This window comes from Sceloporus undulatus, chromosome 1 (genome assembly GCF_019175285.1).
Source record: "Sceloporus undulatus isolate JIND9_A2432 ecotype Alabama chromosome 1, SceUnd_v1.1, whole genome shotgun sequence".
NCBI classification, from domain to species: Eukaryota; Metazoa; Chordata; class Lepidosauria; order Squamata; family Phrynosomatidae; genus Sceloporus; species Sceloporus undulatus.
In genome coordinates this window covers 123,715,565-123,739,958 of record NC_056522.1, presented here as the reverse complement: position 1 = coordinate 123,739,958, position 24,394 = coordinate 123,715,565, and the positions used below count along the sequence as shown (strand labels likewise).

The following is a 24,394-nucleotide window of genomic DNA, read 5'->3' as shown; positions in this document are numbered from 1 at the left end:
CCTTGAGGGAAGGAGAGGCCTTTGTGGCCTTTTGCCGGACTACATTTCCCAGGGCCCCCCGCGCACACCTTAATCCCCCTCCCTCCTTCCCGCCTTTGCCTTTGCCTTCTGCGAGTGTCTTTGATGTTGTGCCCGGTGTTGCCCCGGAGGAGATAGAAGCCCCTGCTGCCCTGCTCCTCCTCTGGCTGCTGCTGCTGCTGGCCCCACTCTCTCTGCGGGAAGAAGGGAGGGAGGGAGGGAGGGCTGCAGGCAGGCAGGCGGCGCTCCCTGTGGCCTCACCTGGCCGAGAGAGAAAGAGACAGGGCCAGGGGGCTCCTCCTCCTCCTCCTCCTCTGCGCCCTGGACCAAGGAAGGAAGGAAGGGAAAGGCCAGAGGGAAGAAGGGAAGATGGTCATCCGCGTGTTCATCGCCTCCTCCACGGGCTCCGTGGCGGTGAGTGTGGGCCCAGGACAGGAAGGGAGAGAGGGAGGGAGGGAGAAGGGCCAAGGCAGGTAGGTGAGAGAGAAGAGAAGGAAGGAGAGAAAGAAAGGAGGGAGGAGGAAGGGATCGAGAGAAAGAAAGAGGGAAGAAAGGAGGAAGAGAAAGAAGGAGAGAAGGGCAGAAGCAAAGAAGGAAAGAGAGAGGGAGGGAGGGAGAAAGGAAGGCAGGTGGGAGAGAAGGAAGGTGGGAAGGAAGGAAAGAGAAAAGATGGAAAGGAAGGAGAGAAGGAAGGAGGGAGGGAGAGCAAGAAGGAGGAAAAGAAGGGAGAGAGGAAGGGAGCAAGGTAAGAAGGAGGAAAAGAAAGAAGGAGGGAAGGAGGAGGGAGAGAAAGAAGGAGGAAAGGGAGGGAGGAAGGAAAGAAGGCAGGAGAGAAAAAAGAGGAAGGGAAAGGAGGAGAGGGGGAGAAAGGAAAGGAGGGAGAAAAAAAGGAAGGAAGGAAGACAGGCAGGAAGGGAGCAAAGAGAGAGGGAAAGGAGGAGGAAAGGAAAGAAGGAAGGTGCGAAGGGAACAAGGAAAGAAGGCAGGCGAAAGAGAGGGAGGGAGGGAGGGAGGGCCACCTTGAAAGCCCATCTGCTGAGAGAGAGGTGGCCCAGGTGGTGTTTCCCACCGCCTTCCCAGGGGCCTCTGGGTGTCTTTGGGTGGGACGCTGTTGGGGTCCAGGGCCTGGCCTTTGCGCCCCCTGAGAGCCCCAGGAGAGAGGGACATCCCAGCAGGGAAGGGGATGTCTCTGGGCCCCCAGGTCTCCTGTCCACCCATGGATTCCATGGAGCTTTCTTTGGCAAGGAATCCTCCTCAGAGGCGGTTTTGCCGGGTCCTTCCTCTGAAGCACAGCCTGCAGCACCTGGCATTCCTTGGCGGTCTCCCATCCAGGTACTCACCAAGGCTGACCCTGGCAAAGCCACATCGGAGTCTCCTTGCCTAAGACAACTGTGAAACCCATGGGGTTGCCATAAGTCAATGACAGGCAAATTGAACACACACACACACACCTGGTTTCCCGTGGCGGTCCCTCACCCAAGAACTATCCAGGGCTGACCCTGCTTAGCTTCCAAGGTCAGGCAGCATCTGATGCTTAAACCTCTTTTTACCCATCCTAAATAGGTAAATAAAGCAAGTAGAGCAGAGGATTTGTCCCCATCCGGAGCTTAAACCTCGTTGTTTTTGCTGTTATATGCCTTCAAGTTGTTTCCCACTTATGGCAACCCCAAGGCGAACCTATCCTGGGGTTTTCCTGGCAAGATTTGTTCAGAGGAGGCTTGCCATGGCTATCCTCTGAGGCTGAGAGAGTGTGACTTGCCCAGGGTCACCCAGTGGGTTTCTATTTCCCCATCCTAAATAGGTAAATAGAGCAGGGGGAGCAGCAGCTTGTCCTGTTGTAAAGGCTTCACTTGTTGTTGTTGCTATTGTTTTTGTTTTAGCCCTTTCCTAGGGAGGCCCAAGAGGAGCTGGTCTCTGGTGAGCCTTGTATCTTATCTCCATGCAGGGACCTCTTTGGTTGGGCTGCGGTTTCCTCATGTCATGTTATTCTTGCTCCCAATGTGGTGCTACGAGATAGCCTTTAACTCCCAAGTGCTAGAGTTTCTCTCTGGTTTTGCCTATGCCAGTCTTGGGCCCCATTCCCACTTACATTTAAACCAGTTTGCAATCCGCCCTTGCTCCATGTCAGTAAATCAATTCCAGAAGGTCCGTCATTCCCACTATGAAAGCAGATCTTTTCATTATCCCCTTGTGATCGCTGTTTTTGGCACTATTGTCATCCCCACTGGTTTGTGCCACTTCAAAATGCATGTCAATCTTCTGCACATCATCAGTGACGTCAGCAGCAGCCCGGCTTGGGAACTAGCTATCTGTCTATCTATCTATCTATCTATCTATCTATCTATCTATCTATCTATAAAAAATTAGTAGTTGCAAAACCAATGAATTGAATATTCTATCATACCATATTCTATCCAGAATGATGCGATTCAGATCCGTCGTTCCCACTTGTTGAACATGTTTCGGAATCAGTTCTTTTCAAAAGAACCGTCAAAGAACTGGTGTCAGGAAAGAGTAGAGTTTTTTTGCATTTGCCTTGCTTCATCGTGATTGAAACTGATCACAGTAGGATCAGAGCTGGTTTCAAACAGGAATGACGGTCGTATAACCTGATTGGCAATTCGCTTTAAATCATAGTGGGAATGTGACCATGGTTTATGATTTGGAGCTTTCGAAGACAAGGAAAGGTGGCCTTAGTGGTTTTGGGAAGAAATGAGTGACTTGGGCATCTGAGATCTAATGCATAATCATTAATAATGCTCTATTTATTTTTATTTTCACAAAAATGGGCATCCCTCTGCTCAAATGGCTTTGGGGCACGAGGCTGTCAGATGTGCTCAGATAATCCCATGTTGAGGTTGTAGGTTTACTATACACAGACTTGAGTGTAAATTGAATTAAAGCAATGGGTTGTAGAGTTGGGATGTAACCCAAGGCCAATTCTTTAAAAGATGCCAAAGCACAGAAGACTAAAAGCATAGGGTGCCCACCTGAGAACCAAATGGAGGGGAATTTATTTATTAAAAAATGTAAATTAAAAACAGTAACAAATTTAGTTTTAAAAAATGTACAAAATGAAATGTATTTTTAAACCAACTCACCCAGATCTTTAGACTAAAGTTTGTTATACTGTGTGCGTGTGCCTTCAAGTCGACTAGTAGCGACCCCATGCATTTTATAGGGTTTTCTTAATGTAAAAAACTCAGAGGTTTGTTTTGACAGTTCCTTCTTCTGAAATATAGCCTACAACAACTGGTATTCCTTGGTGGTCTCCCATCCAAGTACTAACTAGGAGTGACCCTGCTTGGCTTCTAAGAACTGGTGCTTGTAGGGTATTTAGGCCTGTCTACACCATGAAATGTAGAATCTATATATCCTACAGGTGCCAGATCCTATCAGATTTTGGAAGCTAAGCAGGATCAGATCAGTCCTTGTTAGTACATTGATGGGGGACCACCAATTTATGGCCTGTTACAGACTGCCAAAATAAATCTGCTTGGGGTCTCTTTGGAGGTATGCTGTTTAAATGATGCATGCATCCTACGAATCCGAAAGCTGCACCAAAGCTGCCCTCCAGTGCTTAGGAATGGAGTGTGGCTTTGGCACGACCTCCGGACTCTTAGGACCCATGCATCACTTAAATAGCATACCTCCAAAGAGACCCCAAGCAGATTTATTTTGGCAGTCTGTAACAGGCCAATGTCAGGTGCTGTAGGCTGTATTTCAGAGGAAGGAAGAATGGCTTAAGATCGGAGCTTTTGTGTTTTTACAGTACTTACATTATTAGATTTCATTTTCTATATTCTGTATACTGTACATGCTGATTATACTAAGGCTATCTACTACTTAATGGTTTAGCAATTGCTTTTCATTCGGTTAATCAGTTGCATTTAAATAAATTAGTGTATTGCCAAAACTTCAACAAAAGTATTGAAGGGTGAGTAAGATGACTGGCAATACAAGTCATCAGTAATTAATGAAATTAATTATACTTACATCTGGAAAGAAAAGGCCAGGCTTAATAGTATAGTATTCAATTAACAATTGCATTCTAAAATCAGAAAAGCCTGAAATAATAAATTAGTGGTAAATGAAAATTACTGTTGAAACATGTCCTTTTTAACATAGGCTATGTGTACATACTGTGGATTAAGTTCCATTTAACTACCCGGGACTTAAACAAACAAACAAACAAACAAACACACATGTTTAAGATCACGCCTCACAATTTAAACTAACAAATTTCTGCCCATCTGCCAGTTAAGTCTTTCAACCCTAGTTTATATAGGTTACTGTGATATGCAAGAAATATGAATAACCAAGATTTCAGTAATAAAAACATTACTGAAGGTTACATTTAAAAATAGTCCTAAATCCTCAGGAACAGGGCAACTGAACATTGGCTCTTGAGATGATATTAAACCTCAACTCCCATTACCTCAACTGGCCTGCTAATGGTGAGGGATGATGGGAGTTGTAGTCCAGCAACATATGGAGGGCCACATAATTCCCAGCTTTGTTCTTCAGTTTCCTCCAAATGTTCATTGACATTATTGCAAAAATGCTTGTTATTGTGTGACTTAAAGTTGTTTCCAACTTATGGTGACCCTAAGGCAACCCAAAACTATTGTGCTTTCTTTTTAAATGCTCTTTTGAGATGATTAGCAAGACTGTACAACATGTAGCCTTGCTGTATATGCATGCATGTTTTTATATCACATGTGAATGTAGGATGTTGGGGGGTGGGAAGGTTACAAGTGTGTCCTGCAACAAAATGTTATGGTATGAAATGTTTCCTGTTTGGGATTCTCTGCATCCCACTCCTTGCTCCCAGTTATGTTTCCCGGGCCTCAGAGAGGGCTCTGTTCTCAATGGGTTTAAATCTCATTTTGGTTTTGAGGGTTTGTTTGTGATTTTTGTTGGTCCTTTTGGAAACTTTAGGTAACCCCAGGCATGCAGGTATGTCTCATGCATATGGGTGGTGCCACTTTGGCTCCATAAAACATTAATAGCATATGTACATAATGAGCCTCTTTAGGTCCCATGCAAGGAGTAAAGTGAGGTATACATTGAATTAAATAAACAATGATCCTAGGCTTTTATAATGGGTGAAATCAGAAATCATTGTTAGTATATTTCCTATGGGGATGGCATAGATATTTCTCCAGACATTGCACGGTGGCTAAAAATTCCTATAATCTTCTGTTGCCACATCCCCCAAGTCCTTTATACCTCCTTTTGAGAGGATAATCTATATTTTTGTAAAGGTGATCCAAGTGTAAACAGAGGTCTCTCTGTATTATTAATGTGAGTTATTGGAGGTGTCTCTATAAAGGTATCTGCTTCTGTCTGAGGAAAGCTGGCCCTGAATTTTGTTTGTTGGACAAACAGACATGCATGGCCTCTTTGAACTTTACATTCCCACTGGAAGATTTGCAGAGATCTTTAGCTAGGTGATATTTGTGTTCAGTTCATTTGCTCGATGAAAATGGATGCTCTCGATAAGATTTGGCATGAGGCATATGCAGTGCTCAGTAGCTGTATACTAACAGCCAATAACAACTAATTACAGTATCCATTTGAGGAGCCTGCCGAGTAAATATAAAATCTTTTGAGAACTTGCACAATGAATGGTCATTGAACATTCACAATAGAAACCTTCCCTCCATTATAACTGTAAGACCATTCTTGGCAGATAGTTTGTATGGTAGAAATGCAATACCAAAATGTTTGTATTTGTTGCATTTTTAAAAAACAACAACAATGATTTAAAAAATGAGGAGGAAGCAGATGTACTCTTTGTGTTCCCAGACCATTGGTAAAATATTGTAATTGATAGTTGGCATGGGCTTATTTCCTGTGCACTGGGGCAAAGCCTAGCCTTCCAAATGCTGTTAGACTGCTCCCAGCATTCCTCACCATTGGTTATGATGGCTAGAGCTGATGGGCGATGCAATCTGATAACATTTGGAAAGCAGCACTTTGCCCACCCCTGCCGTGCAGGCTGACCTGGGTGTAAGCTCCAATCGAATTCACAAAAGCTTACCTTTGAGGAGACATACATATAGTTAGTGTGATACTCAGGTTAATGAAGAGTGGAACTGAGTGCTGTTGGAATCAGTGGCATTTTTTTAAAAAAGGTTGTATCCAGATGTACGGTTTTGTATGTGTGTCCTGTTGAATATTAAACATTGAACAGTCACTGGCCCTCCAATTCAGCAAGTAGCTTCCTGTGTCTGCCAGAGGTTCTGGAGGGGTAATGAGTCATTACTAGGTCAATAATTTAATAAGATGTATGTTTTATGTATGGTCCTGCTCCTATAGAAAGGGGTTCCTTGATGTGCAAAGCAAACATACTTAATGGGAGATCTGGAACCCAATGTATACCTGATTTGCATGAAGGATGAAAAACAACAGCTCCATCAAAGATTGGTTCAGCTTGTATGCAAGCATGCTAATGGCTCATGTGATTTATCCAAGTGCTCCATATGGGGATGTTTTTTTAATAAAACTCTAAATTAGTCTCTGACCTGCAATATTAACAAGGGATTACATTGCAAGGCAGCTGTAAATTACTGTCTCTCAGCCCAGGCTTCAGCAGGGGAATAAAAGCAATGCGTAACACTGCAGAGTTCTTGTTCGCACTCTCAGCCCAGCCTCCAGAAGGGATCTGATGCCTCTGAACAGCATTGCACAGTTTGAGCAAATATGACAGTGTCCACACGTGAAATGATCAACAGTTGTGTAATTTATATAACTGAGTGTCCTTATGATGTGTTATCTGTTGGCATGGCCATGAATGCTGAAATGAAAACATGGGGAAGTAGGAGTTGCAGAAAAGTCTGAGATTTGGATCCACCACTGTGCCACTGAGCCATCCACCTCCGAGGTAGTGGTGAAACTGGCAATGTGCAGAGCACAGGGTGAGATATTATATGCTTATTAACCAATGCAGGAGTGGGCAGCAACTTGGCAAGGGTCAGGCCCTGATTTCAGTCCCCTGGCTTCTACTGCAGTCTTTACTTCTCCCATCCCTGTGCCCCACTGCAGCAGCAACCACAAGTGTGTTTTTCCACATTTTAGAGCTAAAGCAAAGTGTTGTTGTTGGTGGTGGTAGAGGGGGCCATGTACTTTGTTTTTGAAGAGAATCGTGTATCCGCAAAGTCTTTTAAGTGGCTTCTTTTTGTTGTTTTGAATTACCATATGCTCTCTTGGCTACCACTGGCTGTTTTGCTGACGTGACTCATGCATGCATGTCTTTTTGCAAACCTTTCTCTTGGGATACCATAGCTAGGGATTGTAACAAGGAAGTGTTTTATGTAAAAGCCTCAGCTTTTTCTGTGATATCTTCTGATACTGGGCTGTGTAGCTCAGAGTGCCATCATGCATTTGTGTGTGTGAGGCGAGAGAAGAAGGAAGGACACAGCACGGACATGACCTCTTGGAAACTATAAAAGGCTCATCATGACTCTCTTTCTCTTTCGGTTAAGGGTTCTGTTGATCTCTGGACCAGGAGAGCAGAGTGTTTTGCCCCCTAGATGTTGTGCGGCTGACTATCCCAGAATCCCTGAAGTATGCTGGGAGTTGCAGATCAACATTTGGAGGACCATACAGTTTCCACTCCCACTTTGAGATTTGAGTCCTTTGTGTTTCTATGATTGCATCTGCACTGCAGACATAAGGCAGTTTGATACTGCTTTAACTGCCATGGCTCAATGGTGGGATTTATAGTTTTGTGAGATATTTAGCCTTCTCTGTCAGAGCACTGATGCCACAACGAACTACAGATCCCAGGCTTCCATAGCCTGGAGCCATGGCGGTTAAAGTAGTGTTAAACTGCATTAATTCTGCAGTGTGACAGCAGCATATAACTTTCCAACAGAACTTGTTATTAGCAGTCCTCCACAAAAGAGTTGCTGTGCCTGGAGTATTCAGGTAGACCTGTGTCTTATATAATTTATAGTCAATAGTGCTTTTTAAAGGGGAATGAAGATGTGTGTGTATGTTTATGATGACCCAGTTTTTAATGGCCTGTAAGCCACCTTGGCTGTTACATAAGAAGAAAAATGGGACCCATTCCCTCTGAAAATACAACCGCAATACCAAAATATATATGTTCACAGTGAAATCCCACATAAGGGAATGGGGTATGTTTAGCCTGGAGAAGAGAAGGTTAAAATGTGATATGATAGCCCCATATAAGTACTTGAAGGGTTGTCTTATTGAGGATGAAGCAAGCTTTTTCTGCTGCTCCAGAGAACTGGACCCATAACAATATGGATGGGTCTACAGGAAAAAGGATTCCAGCTCAACATTAGGAGGAACTTCCTGACAGTAAGAGCTGTGCAACAATGGAACACACTCCCTCAGAGAGTGGTGGAATCTCCTTCTTTGGAGGTTTTTAAACAGGCTGGATGGCCATCTGTCAGGGATGCTTTGATTGTGAATTCCTGCATGGCAGAATAGGGTTGGACTGGTTGGCCATTGTGGTCTCTTCCGATTCTGTGATTTCCTCAGATGTAGGTCCTGCTGTGTTTAGCAGAACTTCCTCCTTAGGAAGTGTATTTAAGATTATAGCCTAGGTGTCATAACATGGACTTTTCAAAGGTGAAACATCTGCTTGCCAAACACTAAAAATTTCTGAATATAAATATTGATCTTCTGCTCTTCAGTCAAGGAAGCCACAGCCCTGAGCATGCAAGACCTTAGCAGGGCTGTTGAGGATAGAGTGGCTTGGAGGTCTCACATTCATAAAATCACTGTAAGTTAAAGTTGACTTGATGGCAGTTAAAACAACAAGCCATCAGGTGATGCCATGTATTCAGTCACCTCTTTGGTTGCTTTAAAAATGTGTTTGCGGTGAACAGACTGCTGACCTCATAAAACACAGTCACTCATTCTCCTGCTTCATTTCTTCATTTCTGTTTCCTGCCTTTATATTCTAATCACCTACGGTTAACAAGAAGTCCTGTTTTCGTGTGTGGTCAGTTTTCTCCTATCTCCAGTGTAGAATTTTTCAATTTCTTCATCTTCTGCCTCCATAGTTGGAGCATAAGCCTGGATTATGCATATATTGTTAGGTTTTCCCTGAAGTCTTATTGATAGGATTCAGTCAGACATTGCATTATATTCTTTGACAGATTTTGTTACATGTCTCCTCATCATTAATTTCTTCTTAGATTTTCAAAACGTCCCATTCCTGTCCACTTTAGCGCCCTTACCTCAGATACTGCAATGTTTATATGTTCAATTTCTTGTTTTACTATGTCTAGCTTCTCTGATTCATTCTTTTCACATTCCATGTTCCTATAATGTGTTTTGTGTGGCTATGGACTTTCCTTTCACCTCTGAGCATGTCAAAAACTGAACGTCTTTTCATCTTGAGTCTAATTGCATCATTATCAGAGCTCATAATTGTCCCCTGCTGTATCCCAGTATCTTGTTGAGTACCATCCTTCCTGGGATGGTTTCATTTTGGATTGTTTCATCATAGGATTTTTGTGGAGTAAACCGTGGCTCCTTTCTGCACTGTACTAACAAGTGTTAGCTATAGTACCACTGCCATTTGATCTGAGAGATCCTCTTCCAGTGTCACTCTCTAAAACTGCTGCTACCTAGTAGTTGTTTGGCACATTTAATCTGGCTTCTCAGCAAAAGCCTGTCTGACCTGGGAGACCCTGCCAGTAGCACTGTCACTGTCATCATAGCCTCTTGCCTCACAGGAGCATCCATTCCACACCATGGATAGGTAGTACCATAGAGGGTAGTGCCACGGTCATGAGTTGGTGCAAAATAGTGGCTCAGAAGGCAAGCATTATAATTGCATCACATATGCTGAGTCCACAAATTTGGTTTCTGCAGCAAAATTGGCACTTACACACAGTAGATTCACATACAGATCCACTGATGTTCTCTCCCCAAGTAGTTTTGCTTGCTGGTGGGGTGGGAGATTAGAACATTTCTGTTATTACTAATATTAAGCCTTTGGAAATTCTTGCTATAAAAACTCAGTTACTTTTTCTCTACTTTTTAGGGATAAAAAATTCCACCTACAATTGTAAGAAAATGGGAGAGAGGGAATTCCCCTGAAAAGCATTTAACATCCTCCCAGATATATTCAGTATAGGATAAAATAACAATGCTAGCAGCCATTGTGTTGTTTGCCAAAAGAACATAATGATGACTCTATTGCTCCAAAGAAACATGTTACAAGGAGCAGTGTCTGGTGGTTCCCATGTCAGTAGATCAGTGAACCCATGTTTGTTTTTATTCCAAACTTGAAAGGAACTATCGCCATTGAACCACTTTGGTGTATAAAGTTCAATACCTTGGAGAGCTACTTTTAAATAAGGGACTGAAACTTAGGCCCTTATCACATGAGGCACTTACATGGGTGAAACATTGTCCAAACGTTGGAGAAATGTCAGAGGTCTGATCACCCGTTGAGTTTCTAAAGTGTAATTGAGGCTTCCCACTTTCCTTCTGTCGTGGAATTGTTTGCAGGAAAGCCTCAGATAAGCCATTTTTTAGTAACGGAAGATCCCGTTATTAACAAAATGGCTTCCCCGCAAACAATTCTGTGACGGAAGGTAAGTGGGAAGCCTCAATTACACTTTAGAAATGCACCAGATGATCACACCCCTGACACTTCCGCAACACTTCAGCGTTTGGACAGCAGTAAGTGTGTCTGTGTGATAAGGTCCTAAAAGAATAAAATACCAATAGAAACGGGGGCCCGTTACAGACCACCCAAAAGGGGCGGTCTTGGGCCACTCCCGGTTGCACCGCGGAGGAGTCGCAGCAGCCAAACCGCGCGACTCCTCCGTGCTGCAAAGAAGGAGTGCGAGAATCGCACTCCTTCCGGCAACCCGGAAGAGACGCCGCAAGTGCCAAAGCACGCACTCGCGGCGTCACTTCCGGGCTGCGATGTGCGAACACAGAGCGTCTGTTACATAAAAATGGCGGAGGCCGTGTGGAACGGCCGCCGCCATTTGTTACGGACTCTCCGTAACAGGGTAAGGGGCGTCTGGAAGGACGTCCTAAGGACATCCTAAGGATGTCCCTTATGGCAGTCTGTAACCCGCCAATGTATTCCAAATAAGTGTATTTAGAATTGAAGCTTAAATTCATGATTAATAAATTCATGATACATGATTAGTTTACTATGAAAGCTAGTCAGTACCTAAGTTTTTTCAAGGTTGACAAAGAATACTATAGCAAACATTCAAAAGGGAGAGGCTTTGATAACCCAGAGGGAATGCTGGACTTTGATTTTAGCCAGGTGCTTCTTACCTCTGGTTACCGTTGCTCTTCTTTTGTGAAAGATGTAGACTTATCTCCTAAATAAACAGCAATGTGTGGAAAGAGGCTTCTGCAGATTAAAGGTTTCTTCTTTGAGCACTGCAATCCCCCTCCAAATATTCAGAGTTCTGCACCTATGGAGTGGTGGGTGATCTCATTTCTATGAATACTTCTTTGAAGAAGGTGGGGAGTCCCTTTTGAACATGTAATATAGCCTCAGAAATAATTCCAAGCCTACATTTGGCACAAAAGAGGTAAAACCCACTCTGCAACACATAATTTGAAGAACTGAGGCATTAGCTCTGTTGTTTTTGGATGATTGTCTTTAACTGTTGAATTATGAATTCGATGATCCAGTAACATCCAAATAATGATACCTTTATTGGGCCAGCACAACAATGTAGTTGTGCATTTTGGTTGGCCCAATAAAGCTATAATTGTTTGGATATTATTGGATTTGCTATATGGCTAACACAGCTACCCCTAGATTTTTTTTTTTTATGAATTTGATGGTTTTCTTGCTTGAAAATAAAGGCATTAATATCTCTGGAAAAGGAGTTGTTTATTTCTGATGTTAGTTGAAGTAAATGTTTGCAATTCTAGATTTCCTGATATTTATCTTAATAAAACCAGTGTGCTGATTACTTGATACCTTACTTTCTTGAAAGTATGAAGGAAAAGAAAACAAATGAGCTTGGCAATACAAAACTGGAAATCCTGTCTTCCTTTGCCAGTGCAGTACCTGTCTGGCTGTTGGATGCTTTGTGTCCTTAGTGTTGATATTTGTGTAACCAGCTCTTGTTAACTATTTGCTGATGGTGCTTTTAGACTTAAGCACTTCAATAATTTTGCTCTGGTATGCAGAAATACTAGTCCTGCGATTTGTACCAGCTGATGAGCTAATTGTCCCTTTTGAAAGGGAAGCATATAGCTGACATCCATTTTGCATGCTTTCAGAGGTTATTGCATTCTTTCCCTTTATTCACTAGGCCCAGCAATTTAATTGAGATGAGCCTCTGTGTGTCTGTACACACACATTGAACACATTAAATAAACAAATGTGGTCTTCCAGCTAACAGCGCAGTGCTTTTCTCCCTAGACCATATGTAAAATTCATCCCACCCCCAAAAATAATCTTTCTCACTGACCTTTCCTAGCTTTGCCTTCCTCTGAGGCCATGTGTTCTGTCTCCCTCTAAGTAACACTGCATGAGAAGAACCTGGGCTGCATCTGCACTGCAGAAATAATGCAGTTTGACACAGCTTTAATGGCCATAGCTCAGTGCTATGGAATCCTAGGATTTGTAGTTTGTTGGGGGCACCAAAGTTCTCTGACAGAGATGGCTAAAATCTCACAAAACTACAAATCCGAGGATTCCATAGCAATGAGCCATGGCAGTTAAAGTGGTATCAAACCGCATTATTTCTGCAGTGCAGATGCAGCCCTGGTCTCCACAGTATGTGTTCTATGCTTCTCAACCTGTAGTCTGTTGACTACAAGTTTACTCTACCGCTGGGACAGAGGTTATTTCCCAGAATCCTCTAGTTAACATGGATAGTAGCCATATTGGATGGGAGCTCTAATCTGGTATCTTTCTCAAATTCTGGCCTGATCACTTTACAGGATTGTGGTGGCCCATTCTAGGCTGTAATACAACAAAATATGGAAAGATCAAAGGTGCTGTGAATGCTTCAGCAAAGCAATCTATGTACTTTTTTTTGAACCAACCATCAGTTCTTCTTCATTTTGATGGAGCAATGGGGCAGTGATTAGCATCAGTACTATGACATGTAGGTAACATGGAACATGAAAAATGCACGTCATCACTTCTCAGTGCAGTAGTTTTTGTGAAGACTTTGCTTCCCATCCACAGCAGCTCAACATCTTGTCAACGTATGACCACAGACTCTTTTCTTTTTCCCTGGATGGGGAGGGAGGTATTGGTCCTCCTGTCATGAGGAGATAGGAGATAAAATACTTCCATCTGCTTGGACTATGGGCCACCACTTCCTCTTTATCATTTAGAACATGGGTCGGCAACCTACGGCCTGCGGGCCGGATCCGGCCTGGCGAGGCCTTGGGACCGGCCCCAGCCCGGTCCTACCGCCAATTGCCACCCCCGCCGCAGCTTCCACACCGCTCCGGGCACCATTTTGAGTTTGGCCCCCCAGTTGTCTGAGGGACAGCAACCCAGCCCCCGGATCAAAAAGGTTGCCTACCCCTGATTTAGAACAAGAGTGGGAATTCTGTGACCCTACTGATAATATTGGACTGCAACTGCCAGCAATCCTCATCCTTGGCTATGCCAGTGAGGACAACTGGGAGTTGCAGTTGAACAGCATCTGGAGGGCTGCATGACTCCCATCCCTGATTTAGAATATGTGATAAACAGACCATGATATAAAAGCATTCACACAGTGATTGGTAACTTATAGAGGACAGTCAATAGCCATATTTAGTTCTTAGCTGATTTGTGTACCACATTTCTCAAGAATGAGTGCTAATAGCCTAGTTAACTGTTCATATAACACTTCCATCCACTGTTTTGAAAACTGCTGGACTAAGGACAATGCTCATTTAAGGTAAATGTGCTAACAGACAGTGTGGATTGTATTGTATGATGTGTAGGCAATCTGTTTCCACAGCTTGTTAGAATAATTGCATTAAAAGTGTATTGTCCTCTAGTTTAGCAATATCCTGAACTGTAAGCTTTGTCTGCTGAAATTACACATTTAGACATGGCAAAATACAATTATGCTGTTTTGACAAAGCAATATGTTGAGTAAAGGAATTTAATAGAAATATCCTGCACAAAATGTCCTGGATATCATCTGCTAATGTAGCATAATTTGTAACAGGAATAAAAAACACCTCCTTCCTCTAGAGTATTTTTAAAGCACTTTCTGGATTTCAAGGAAGGTGGGAATTCATAACTGTAATTCAAAATACCCATAATTTATGTTTTCTTCTGAGGCTGCTGCCACACTGTACAAATAAAACAGTTTCATATCACTTTAACTTCCATGTCTCAATGCTATGGGATCCTGGGATTTGTAGTTTGGTGCGGCACCAGAGCTCTCTGACAGGGAAGGCTAAATATCTTGCAAAGCTACAAGTTTACTCTACCTCTGGGACAGAGGTTATTTCCCAGAATCTTCTAGTTAACATGAATAGTGGCCATATTGGCTGGGAGCTCTAATCTGGTATCTTTCTCAAATTCTGTCCTAATCTCGCAAAGCTACAAATCCCAGAATACCATAGCATTGAGCCAAGGAAGTTAAAGTGGTGTTAAAATGCCTTATTTATGTAGTTTGACAGTGAACTAGTTCCCTAAATACTAAGTGAATAAGTAATACATTTCAAGAACACATTGGCTCCAGTCTTTTATCCACTTACCTAAGAGTAAGCTGCCTTGAACTTAGTGGGAGTTATTTCGGAATAAACATGGATATTATATTATTTACTTATCTCGTTTCCATCCTTCCCTTCTCCCAACATTGGTATTCAAGGTAGGTCACTAGATTTTTAAAAAAAGGTGCAGATAAAAACTCAGTAAATTCTACTATAAAATGCAGTAAACAGAATATAATATTAAAATACCTTTGAAGTAAAAGCCATTTAAACACACATGAGTTTTAAACAAGTACTGCACTTCTAGTCTCAGCATGGGATTGTGCTCTTGGTGGTTTATTCTGAATCACAGAGCAGTTCTGATTTTATCTTAGCATTTGTGCTGTGGAGATGTTTCTTTAACACACACGTACACACACATCCACCAGATTGTGCTCAATAGATGTCCTGCAGTGCGTAAGCCATTTCTTAATCTCTGTCTTGGGTCTCAGTAGTAATTACTGCATAAATTTGTAGGCATGGTGTTCTTCATGAACTGTAAATTGGTACAAATGCTGTTGGTACATGCAACAGCAAAAGATGGAAGGGAATATTTATGAGGCATATAGAGGATGTTCAAAGAGTCTCGCTCAGAGGCTTTGTTGGTCTGTTTTTCAGCATCAAAAATATTCCACTATTGTTTTGGAGTGGCACAGTGTGCCAGCTTAATTAGAAGGCAGCGTTCCAAAGGCAGTCATTTCAATAGCATCCCTATTTTAAAGAAACAGATTTTTCTGTATCTCTTCATCACTATGCATATGGCTACTGTTGGTAGAGTGTTGCTCATATGGTCCAGTCAGATATCTGTTGAGTAGATGACAGGATGGAGATATAGGGGTTTTTTTTGGCCCTAGTTTTATTAAGCTTTATAACACAAAACCCCTTCCCTGAGTTCAAATTAAATTATTTATTTGTTAAAATGTTATTTTCAATGAGGGTTTCACAGGAAGCATGCCAGGAAGCTCCATATAGGCCTGGAATGTTAGAGGGAGGCTAGAAGAAGATTATCTAGTCTCTTGTTTTTAAACAATCCAGGGTGAAATGGCAACACACTTTTTTTAAATCTGAGAGAACAACTCTCTAGGAATCTCTAGGTCCTCCAGCAAAAACAATACCCAGCAGATGTTGACCATCAAACTGAACTGGAGTACATACAAATGCCTAGAGAAGTGTTTTTTCTAGGAATCTCTAGATCAGGGGTAGGCAACCTGCGGCCTGCGGGCCGGATGTGGCCCGGTGAGGCCTTGGGACCGGCCCCAGCCCGGTTCTGCCGCCGATTGCCGCCGGGGCCTTTGGCCTCTCGCATGCGGGGGCAAGGGGGGCAATTGTCTATAGATGCCTCAGAAACATGCATTTATATTAACATTTTTTAAAAAATCAGCAAAATTTTTTGCATGTCCTCCACTTTTTTAAAAAAAGTGTCCACCATTTGAAAATGTTGTCCTACATTTGTCCCGGTTTATTTATTTATTTAAATTTTTAAAAAAATATTTAATTATTTATTTTTTGGCTTTGGTCCCCCAGTTGCCTGAGGGACAGCAACCCGGCCCCCGGCTCAAAAAAGTTGCCTACCCCTGCTCTAGATTCTCCAGTATGCCTCTATTGTCAACCTCTGGCAGAGTCACGCTGGAGAATTTAGAGATTCCTAGACAGAATATATTAATTAAATCCATGAATAATCAAATCTGCAAACGTCAAAGCTGTAAATGTGGAGGACCAACTGTAAACCTATTTCTTTGGATGTAGTACAGAGTGTGCTATAGGAAACCATGTGGGGGAGGCTGATTTAGTGGTTTGGGTCCAAAATACACTGCAGAGATAATTCAGTTTGAGACCGGTTTAACTGCCCCAGCTCAGTGCTAGGGAATTCTGAGAACTGTACTTTTGTGAGACAGGTGCCAGAATGAACTACAATTCCCAGGATTTCCTAGCGCTGAGGGCAGTGAAAGCGGTCTCAATCTGGATTATTTGTGCAGTGTGTTTAGGACCTTAGTGTAGAAAACTATGTAGCTCCCATTAGCAGGAGAAATGGAGTAATGTTATGACATAGGTTTCCCCAGTCAGAGCCTACAGTTCTCATTGACTCACTGGGGCCCTTTCATACAATACCATTATAGTGCTATTATTCCACTTCAGCTGCCATTGTTTTATCCTATGGAATCTTGGGGTTTGTAGTTTAGTGAGGTATTTTGGTTGAGATTTCCAGACAGTGGAGCCATGACAGTTAAAGTGGGATCTAACTGGTATAGCTGTGTAGCGTGAAGACTCATGTACTTCTCAGACAGGCAAAGTTGGGGAAGACCTGGGTATCTCTCTGACAGGCAGACAAATTCTGATCTTAAAAACATATCCAGAGGTAGCCAGGTTACCATATTACAAAGTATAGTTAACATCCAAAATCCACAAAACAGTGATAACTTTGTTCAGTGAACCAAAATGTATAAATACATGATGCAAGCTTTTGAAGTTCCACTGGCTTCTTCATCAGGCAAAGGTGTTAAGAATCTTACAGGAGAAAAAAAATATATATGAAATGACAATGTTAGTCACAGGCTTGCATTTTCTCAAGGTGGTATTGGTGTGTTATTCTTTGGAGGGATATCTATGCAAGCAGGCCCTTCTCTTTCTGTCCATGTGGCACTCAGAACAAAGTATTCCAAGGTCCAGGAGCTAAATTTTGAATTTCATTAGCAGTGTAAAAAGGTACTACTTCAGAGATCCCAGACCTCTCACAAAGGATGGAGACGTTTCAGCGCTGCAGTAAGAGTACCCCTTCCCTTCGCTGAAGCACTTAAAGGCCCAGCAGTGTTCTTCAAGGAAAGATGGTAGAGCATTAGCTGAGATTCAGGTGGGAAAGGGTTAATGGTTTCCGTGTCCTACATGATTAATTCCCTGAAGGACCCAAGGAACCAATGGCAGCAGCAACAGCAGAAACAAGGACAGAATGCAAGCACAGACAATGAATGAAGATATTTGTGGTTGCCTCTAGCAAGTTTCTCTCTGTAATGGGGATGCAGAGAGAGCCTACCCATAGATGGGCTAGATCTCTGTTTATATGGTTAATCACGAGCTCAACCATACGCAGCTTACAAACTGTTGTGTGCCTTCAAGTCATTTCTGATTTACGGTGACCCTAAGGCAATATATATATATATAATCCAAGGTCTGATTATATTAATTTATTGTTAAAGTGTGTTGTGTGGCTATTGAAGTTGCAGTAAAACAAGCAAATTTGGCAACTCCAAATTGTTCCAGTGTTATAGAATAATTTCAGTTTTTTTAAAAAAAAAAGTCAACAAAGCAATGAAATAGATGGGCCAAATGATGCAGTTTTCCACCACGTTTGAGGCGTAGCATTTAGATGATGCTTGCCCCGAATGAGGCAGCAAACTGTGCCCATGTTGCCTCTTCAGAAAAGAACCAGCTGAAAAAGGAGGGGGGAAATCTGCTCCTTTTTGGCAGCTCGGATCAGAACCATGGCAGCAGCCCAGATTAGGGCTGGGACCATGCAGTCACTGCAGCCCCAGCATGAAAAGCACTGGCAGGGCACCACTGCAGGTTTTTCAGCCCGTCTGTTTCGGCCCAAATATTGCATATTGATCCACTTCAGACCTTACCAAATTCCCCTCCTAAATTTTTTTAATATTACAGTATTTTAATTCCTTAAACCATTCCTTAATGGTTTAGGACTGGTAGTCTAAGAGAGTTTGCGCTGGTCTGGGATCCACTGAAATGCTGAAAGTTGGATTAATCATGGCCACAGATTCTAATTAAAATGGTTCTGCTAGTGGCTTACAGCAGAGTGAGAATTGTATGGTCTTGCAGGTGTTTTTGGATGATAGCTCCCAGCATTCTTCATCATTGGCTGTTCAGGCTTAGGGCTGATGGGAATTGCATCTTAACGTTGTCTGAAGTGCTACCTTTTTATAGTGAACTGCTGTTGTTATTGTGTGACTACAAGTCGTTTCTTACTTGTGGTGAGCCTAAGGCAAACCTATAATGATAGTGAACTGGAGTCACACATATTCCAAGTGAAGACAGCATCTCTAATCACTAGGAGTGGGAGATACAGATTATGGCCTTTATGCTTGTCTGGTAAACTTCCTAGGGGCATCGAAATGACCACTACAGTATTAAGGACTTCACAGAATCCTGATTGAATTCAGCACTGACTCTTAAGAAAAATATGTGGAAAATTAGGGTTTGAGACAAGAAGGCTTTATTTATGGCATATTACATTATTAGTCAGAATTGCAACATTTGGGAACATATGTAGACAACTAAATCTTTATTACCTGGCTTGCTATCATAGGTTTGTAATTAGCAGTTAAAAGGTAGGGTCGCTTTCATATTAACACGGAAAGGCATTGCTCCTTAAGAATAACTGGACTATTTGTTATGAGAGTAATCCAGTTATTATAACTGGATTTATATACTTGCTTTAAGAATTGCTTATATCCTAAGGTTAGTTTTTGTCTCATACAGATAAAGAAGAGGCAGCAAGACATTGTCCGATTTCTGGAAGCCAACAAGATTGACTTTCAAGAGGTGGATATCACCATGTCAGAGGAGCAAAGGCGATGGATGTATAAAAATATCCCTAAGGACAAACAACCTGCCCAAGGCAATCCATTACCTCCCCAGATTTTCAGCGATGATGAGTACTGTGGAGTAAGTAGCATCTGAAATGTCTCTCTTACTGGGGATGATGGCCTCACTCAGTTCTCACCTATGTGCACTAAAAAAGCATTAGTTATTAAATAACAGCACAATAACAAAAAACAAAAACAAAACCAATGCTCATTGTGTTCTTTTTAAAATTGTTCTGAATTTACCTTGATAAATGAGCATGCCAACATAGCACACAGTATTTTGTATGGGCAAAGAGTTTGAATGTCATGTTCGGTCTGTCTTTTGTTGTTTTCTGATAGAGGTCATTCTGCACTGGGGTCCTAATTTTTTGATAACCTATGTCCTGGGGTACTTGCATGTTTTATAAACTTTCAAGGATCAAGTGGTTGACTAATTTCTTTTTTAAAAAGTAAAATATATTCATACAGTCCTATCACTATGGCCGTCCCCCCTCCCCCCATGACAAAGTCCAGAAGAAATTTTACAAGAAATTGTAAGACCAACCATATTTCACAAAATAATAAGGAAGCTTTCAAGTTCTCTGGAGCCTTTCAGCAAGATGGATATGAAAGAGTAGTGAGTACCTGATTTGATGCTGAAGTCATAAATGTCTGCATTGTTTACAGTAAGGATTGTGAACCTTTGATACTCCAGATGGTTTGACATACCGTATTTTCTCGCGTATAAGACGACTGGGCGTATAAGACGACCCCCAACTTTTCCATTTAAAATATAGAGTTTGGGATATACTCAACACCAATTTCCACTCTTCATTAATTTTCCTTGTTATATTCCCCATCCTTTCGTCTCTTAATAATTGAGTCATTTTATCTATTTCTATAATTTCCATTAATTTCATTAGCCATTGTTCTACCTTCGGGGCCTCCTTTGTTTTCCAAACTTGTGCTATTAGTATTCTTGCTATTGATGTCATGTAAAATAGCAGTTTCCCATATTTTGTTTCTATTTCTTTCTCAAACATACTCAATAGAAAGCTCTCTGGTTTTAAATCTAATTTAATGTGTAAAATTTCCCCAATTAAATGCCTGATTTGTTTCCAAAATTTCTTTATGATTTTGCAGTTCCACCAACAGTGTATAAAAGTACCTACAGTCTCCCCACACTTCCAACATTTATTATTTTTATTTTTATATATTGTAGCCAATCTTTCCGGAGTCAAGTACCATCTGTAAAACATTTTATACCAATTTTCCTTTATATTTTGTGATGCAGTGTATTTCAGTCCCTTTGTCCACATAAATTCCCACTGTTCAAATTGTATGTTATGCCCAATATATTTGGCCCACTTAACCATAGTATCCTTCACCCTTTCACTCTCCATTTCTAATTCTAGAAGATTCTTATAAATTTTCCCAATTAGTTTCTCTTGGTCCTCAATTAATACTTTTTCTAATTCCGTCTTATTTTCTTCATCCCCAAATTCTTTTATATCTTCCTTTGTCCTCTCATATATGCGTCTATATGCAAACCAGCCTGGGTCAAATCCTAATTGTTCTAATTCTACTTGAGTTTTTATTTTAATTTTGCCCTGTTCTATCTTTGTTAGCTCCTTATACTTAAACCATTCCTCTCTTCTTATCATTTCTTTCCTATATATGGCTTCATGTGGGGATGAAGATAATTGAAGAATTTGGTGAATATACAGGGTGTAAAATTAATAAAAATAAATCGGCAATGATAACAAAAAATTTGAACAAGGAAGAGGATAAGATGGTACAAGAAAAAACAGGGATAAAAATAGATAAAAAGTGAAATATTTGGGTATTTGGATTTCAAAAAAAACAAACGAGTTGTTTGAAAATAACTATGTAAAATTATGGTCAGAAGTAAAAAAAGACCTGGTAAATTGGGGAAAATTACAATTATCATTTTTGGGAAGGATAGCGGCGATAAAGATGTCAGTGCTTCCGAGATTCCTTTTCCTATTTCAAATGATCCCCATTATAAATTCAAATAAACCTTTCAAAAATTGGGAAAAAGACATTTCAGCTTTCATCTGGCAAAACAAAAGACCGAGAATAAGACTAAAATTACTACAAGATGCACGAGAGAGAGGGGGCTTAACAGTACCAAATTTACAACCCTATGCAGATGCTTGTAGTCTTATGTGGATAAGGGATTGGATAAACTTAAGTGAGAGAAGATTATTAGAATTAGAGGGAGAAGGTCTAAGTTACGGATTTCATGCTTATTTGGCTTATAATAAAGAAAAAGTGAATCAAGTCATAAATAACCATTGCATAAGAAGAAACTTATTGAAAATATGGAACAAATATAAAAGAAATATTATAGTTAAATTCCCTATGTGGTTATCCCCACACATTTGCAGCTTTGACCTTTGTGGATTTTGTTATTTGTGGTTTTGATTAATATGTTCTCTTTAGGAATCTGTAGGTCCTCTAGCACAACTCTGCCAGAAGTTCACCATAGAGTTGTTCTGGAGAAGCTAGAAGTTCCTAGAGAAAGCACTTCTCTGGGCATTTGTAGGTCCTCCAGTATGATTTTGTGATCAGTTTCTGGCAGGTATTGATGACAGAGTTGCACTAGAGGACCTGCCGATTCCCAGAGAGGTATTCTCTTAGCTAAAAAGAATAGTTTTTTTTAAATTTGCATTTTTCCCACATTCACGGGAATCCTTCACTCCTAATTCCAGTGAATGTGGAGGAACCACTGTACTTATGTTATCTGTTATTCTGGAGGACAGAAGCTACTCTCACTGCTGTGGCACTTGCTATTCCTGCAATAGATTACTGGTACTCCCCACAGTTGCATTTGGTTTTGTGGGTTTCTGGTTGTGCTTGAATGTTGACAAAATTACCATGAACAGAATGAACATCTGATGCTAGCAGCTGCCTAAGTGTATGACAATCCTGTTAAAATATGTACATTCCTGGTAACTAATTTAATCCTTTTACAGTTCCTTGCCCATACTGTTTTTGCAATTAACCATAATGAGTAGCTGAGTGTTGAAAATGGATAGCTGAAAATGGGACCTTTACTCAAGAGGTGAACAAAATCTGATTTACAAAGTATTCTTCGTTTTGCTGTAATTCACTGGAGAGTTGCCAAAGTCTCACCTTTCCAGTTTAAGTGCTATTTTATGGGCAGTGGAATACATGCTTGACAAGCTGCCTGATAGCTATCTTTGCAATTAGGAGATATTTTTTTTCCTATAGACTCCCATTCCATATGTTTTCAAATGTTGCAGAGAAGGGTGAAGCAAATTTCTTTGCAGGATTTCTCACAGCTGAAAAGGAAGTTTGAAGGTGGATCTTTGGCTGATTGTATGAGTAACCGTGCAACACCTGCCTACATTTTGAAAAAAACTTTAGGTTTTTTTCCTGTCTCTCCCTCTGTGGGTATGCATGTATATGGGTGTGTGTGAGAGAAAATATCTATAGAGTTTTAAAAATATTTACATGCTTTGGATACAGACTGCAAAGATTATAGCTTTGCCTTTAAAGGATGTCAACATTCTGAGTGCTAATGAGAATATTCTGAAAAATGGGATAGGCATATTTAATCCTTTCAGAATGGCTTAAACTGCCCTATCTGTTCTTCTGGAAGTCTGTCTTCTTAATTTAGTTAATACTAGAAGATGAAAAACTATACTTAATATATCTGGAATGCTTCCCTTGTGACGTTTTAAAGACAGCATGTGTGCTTTCCTTGTCAGCAAATGTTATGTGAAATAAACATACGCAGCTGGTTGCTTTGCATAGTGCAATCAGTATAATTTCTGTAATGGAACTCTATTATGAAATGGCCATAGCTAAGTAGTTAATGCTGCCCAAAAGACTGTCATGCCTGAATGCTCATTTATGAATGTCCCCTTTTGTATTCCTATAGAATGAATAATTAGTCCCTGTTTGTGGTGAAGGATCATGAGGGTAATAGTTGAGCTACATTTGGAAGGCTCAAGCCTTCCCATCCTTTGGAGCTGTAGTTCAGAGGAGTGTGCTAGAGATGTCTAGCAGAGAATACTGTATACCTCACCATGCTGCAAATCCCAAATGAATCTTTAAGAGGGAGCATTTATGATTAAAGTGGTATGAAATGGATACCTTTATAGTGCAGATATTTCAGTAGTGAGGACAGAAGCAGTGAGGACAGAAGCAAACCCTGAGCCACAAAACTCATTGTTGTTTCAGCTTGACCTACCTCATAGTCATAGGGTTGTTGTGAAGCTAAAGCTGGGAGGAAAACCCTGTGTGTTCCCCTGAGCCCATGGGAAGAGAGATAGGATGCAGATAACAATAACTGGAGCATTCTTTAAAACACTCAGCAACATGATCAGTTAGCATCACAGGGGTGAGGTCGGGTCACATACAACCTCAACACCCATTTTCCTGGCTTCTCAACATCCCAGAGCCCCTGGGTGCCCCAGTTTTAAATTAAAATTAAATTGCTTGAGGACTGTCTAAGCAGCTCTCCAAACATCATGTTTGTGTTTAATTCTGCCTATCATCCCCCTAAACAGAAGAATTACTGAAAATTAATAGAAAATAAAGCAAGCTACATGCTCTCAGCCTCAGGGGAAGGCAATGGCAAACCTTCTCTGAACAAATCTTGCCAAGAGAACCCCATGATAGGTTCAGCTTAGGGTCACCATGAGACTTGAAGGCATATACTGTAATAAGAACAACATAAGTGGAAGTGACAAAAATAAGGCTAAAGTGAAACTGGTGAGATGCTAGAGGACGCAAGCCATAAGTTGGCTCCCATCCCTGGTGCAGTTGTTCATCCTTGATCCTCACATCAAAATACCTTCATTGGATTTGACATCCCTGTGTGCTTAGCAGGTGTTAAAGATGTTCATGCTTCTCTGAGTGGTTGTTCACAGCAGAAACTCCAAATTGTTTTGGCTTTCTTTTGATTTCCATTTTTAAATCTTTAAATGTATAACAGTTCAATCTTTAACTATATAACAGAAGTCTCTACTATTATTTCTTTATCAGAGAGGTGAGGGGAAATAAAAGGTGAGGGAGACTTTAACTTCTTTTCCTGCCAGCTTTATGTTCAAAATAACACA

General features: G+C 41.2%; 1 protein-coding gene across 1 annotated transcript in view; it reads left to right on the top strand.

The window, feature by feature from the left end:
- The first annotated feature begins 124 nt into the window (after positions 1-124).
- Positions 125-24,394, top strand: part of SH3BGRL2 (SH3 domain binding glutamate rich protein like 2) — a 36,815-nt gene continuing 12,545 nt past the window's right edge. The window contains exons 1-2 of the mRNA XM_042446426.1: positions 125-432; positions 19,195-19,380. Coding sequence (XP_042302360.1) covers positions 388-432; positions 19,195-19,380 — 231 coding nt within the window. The 5' untranslated portion in view covers positions 125-387. The remainder of the gene's footprint in view (positions 433-19,194; positions 19,381-24,394) is intronic.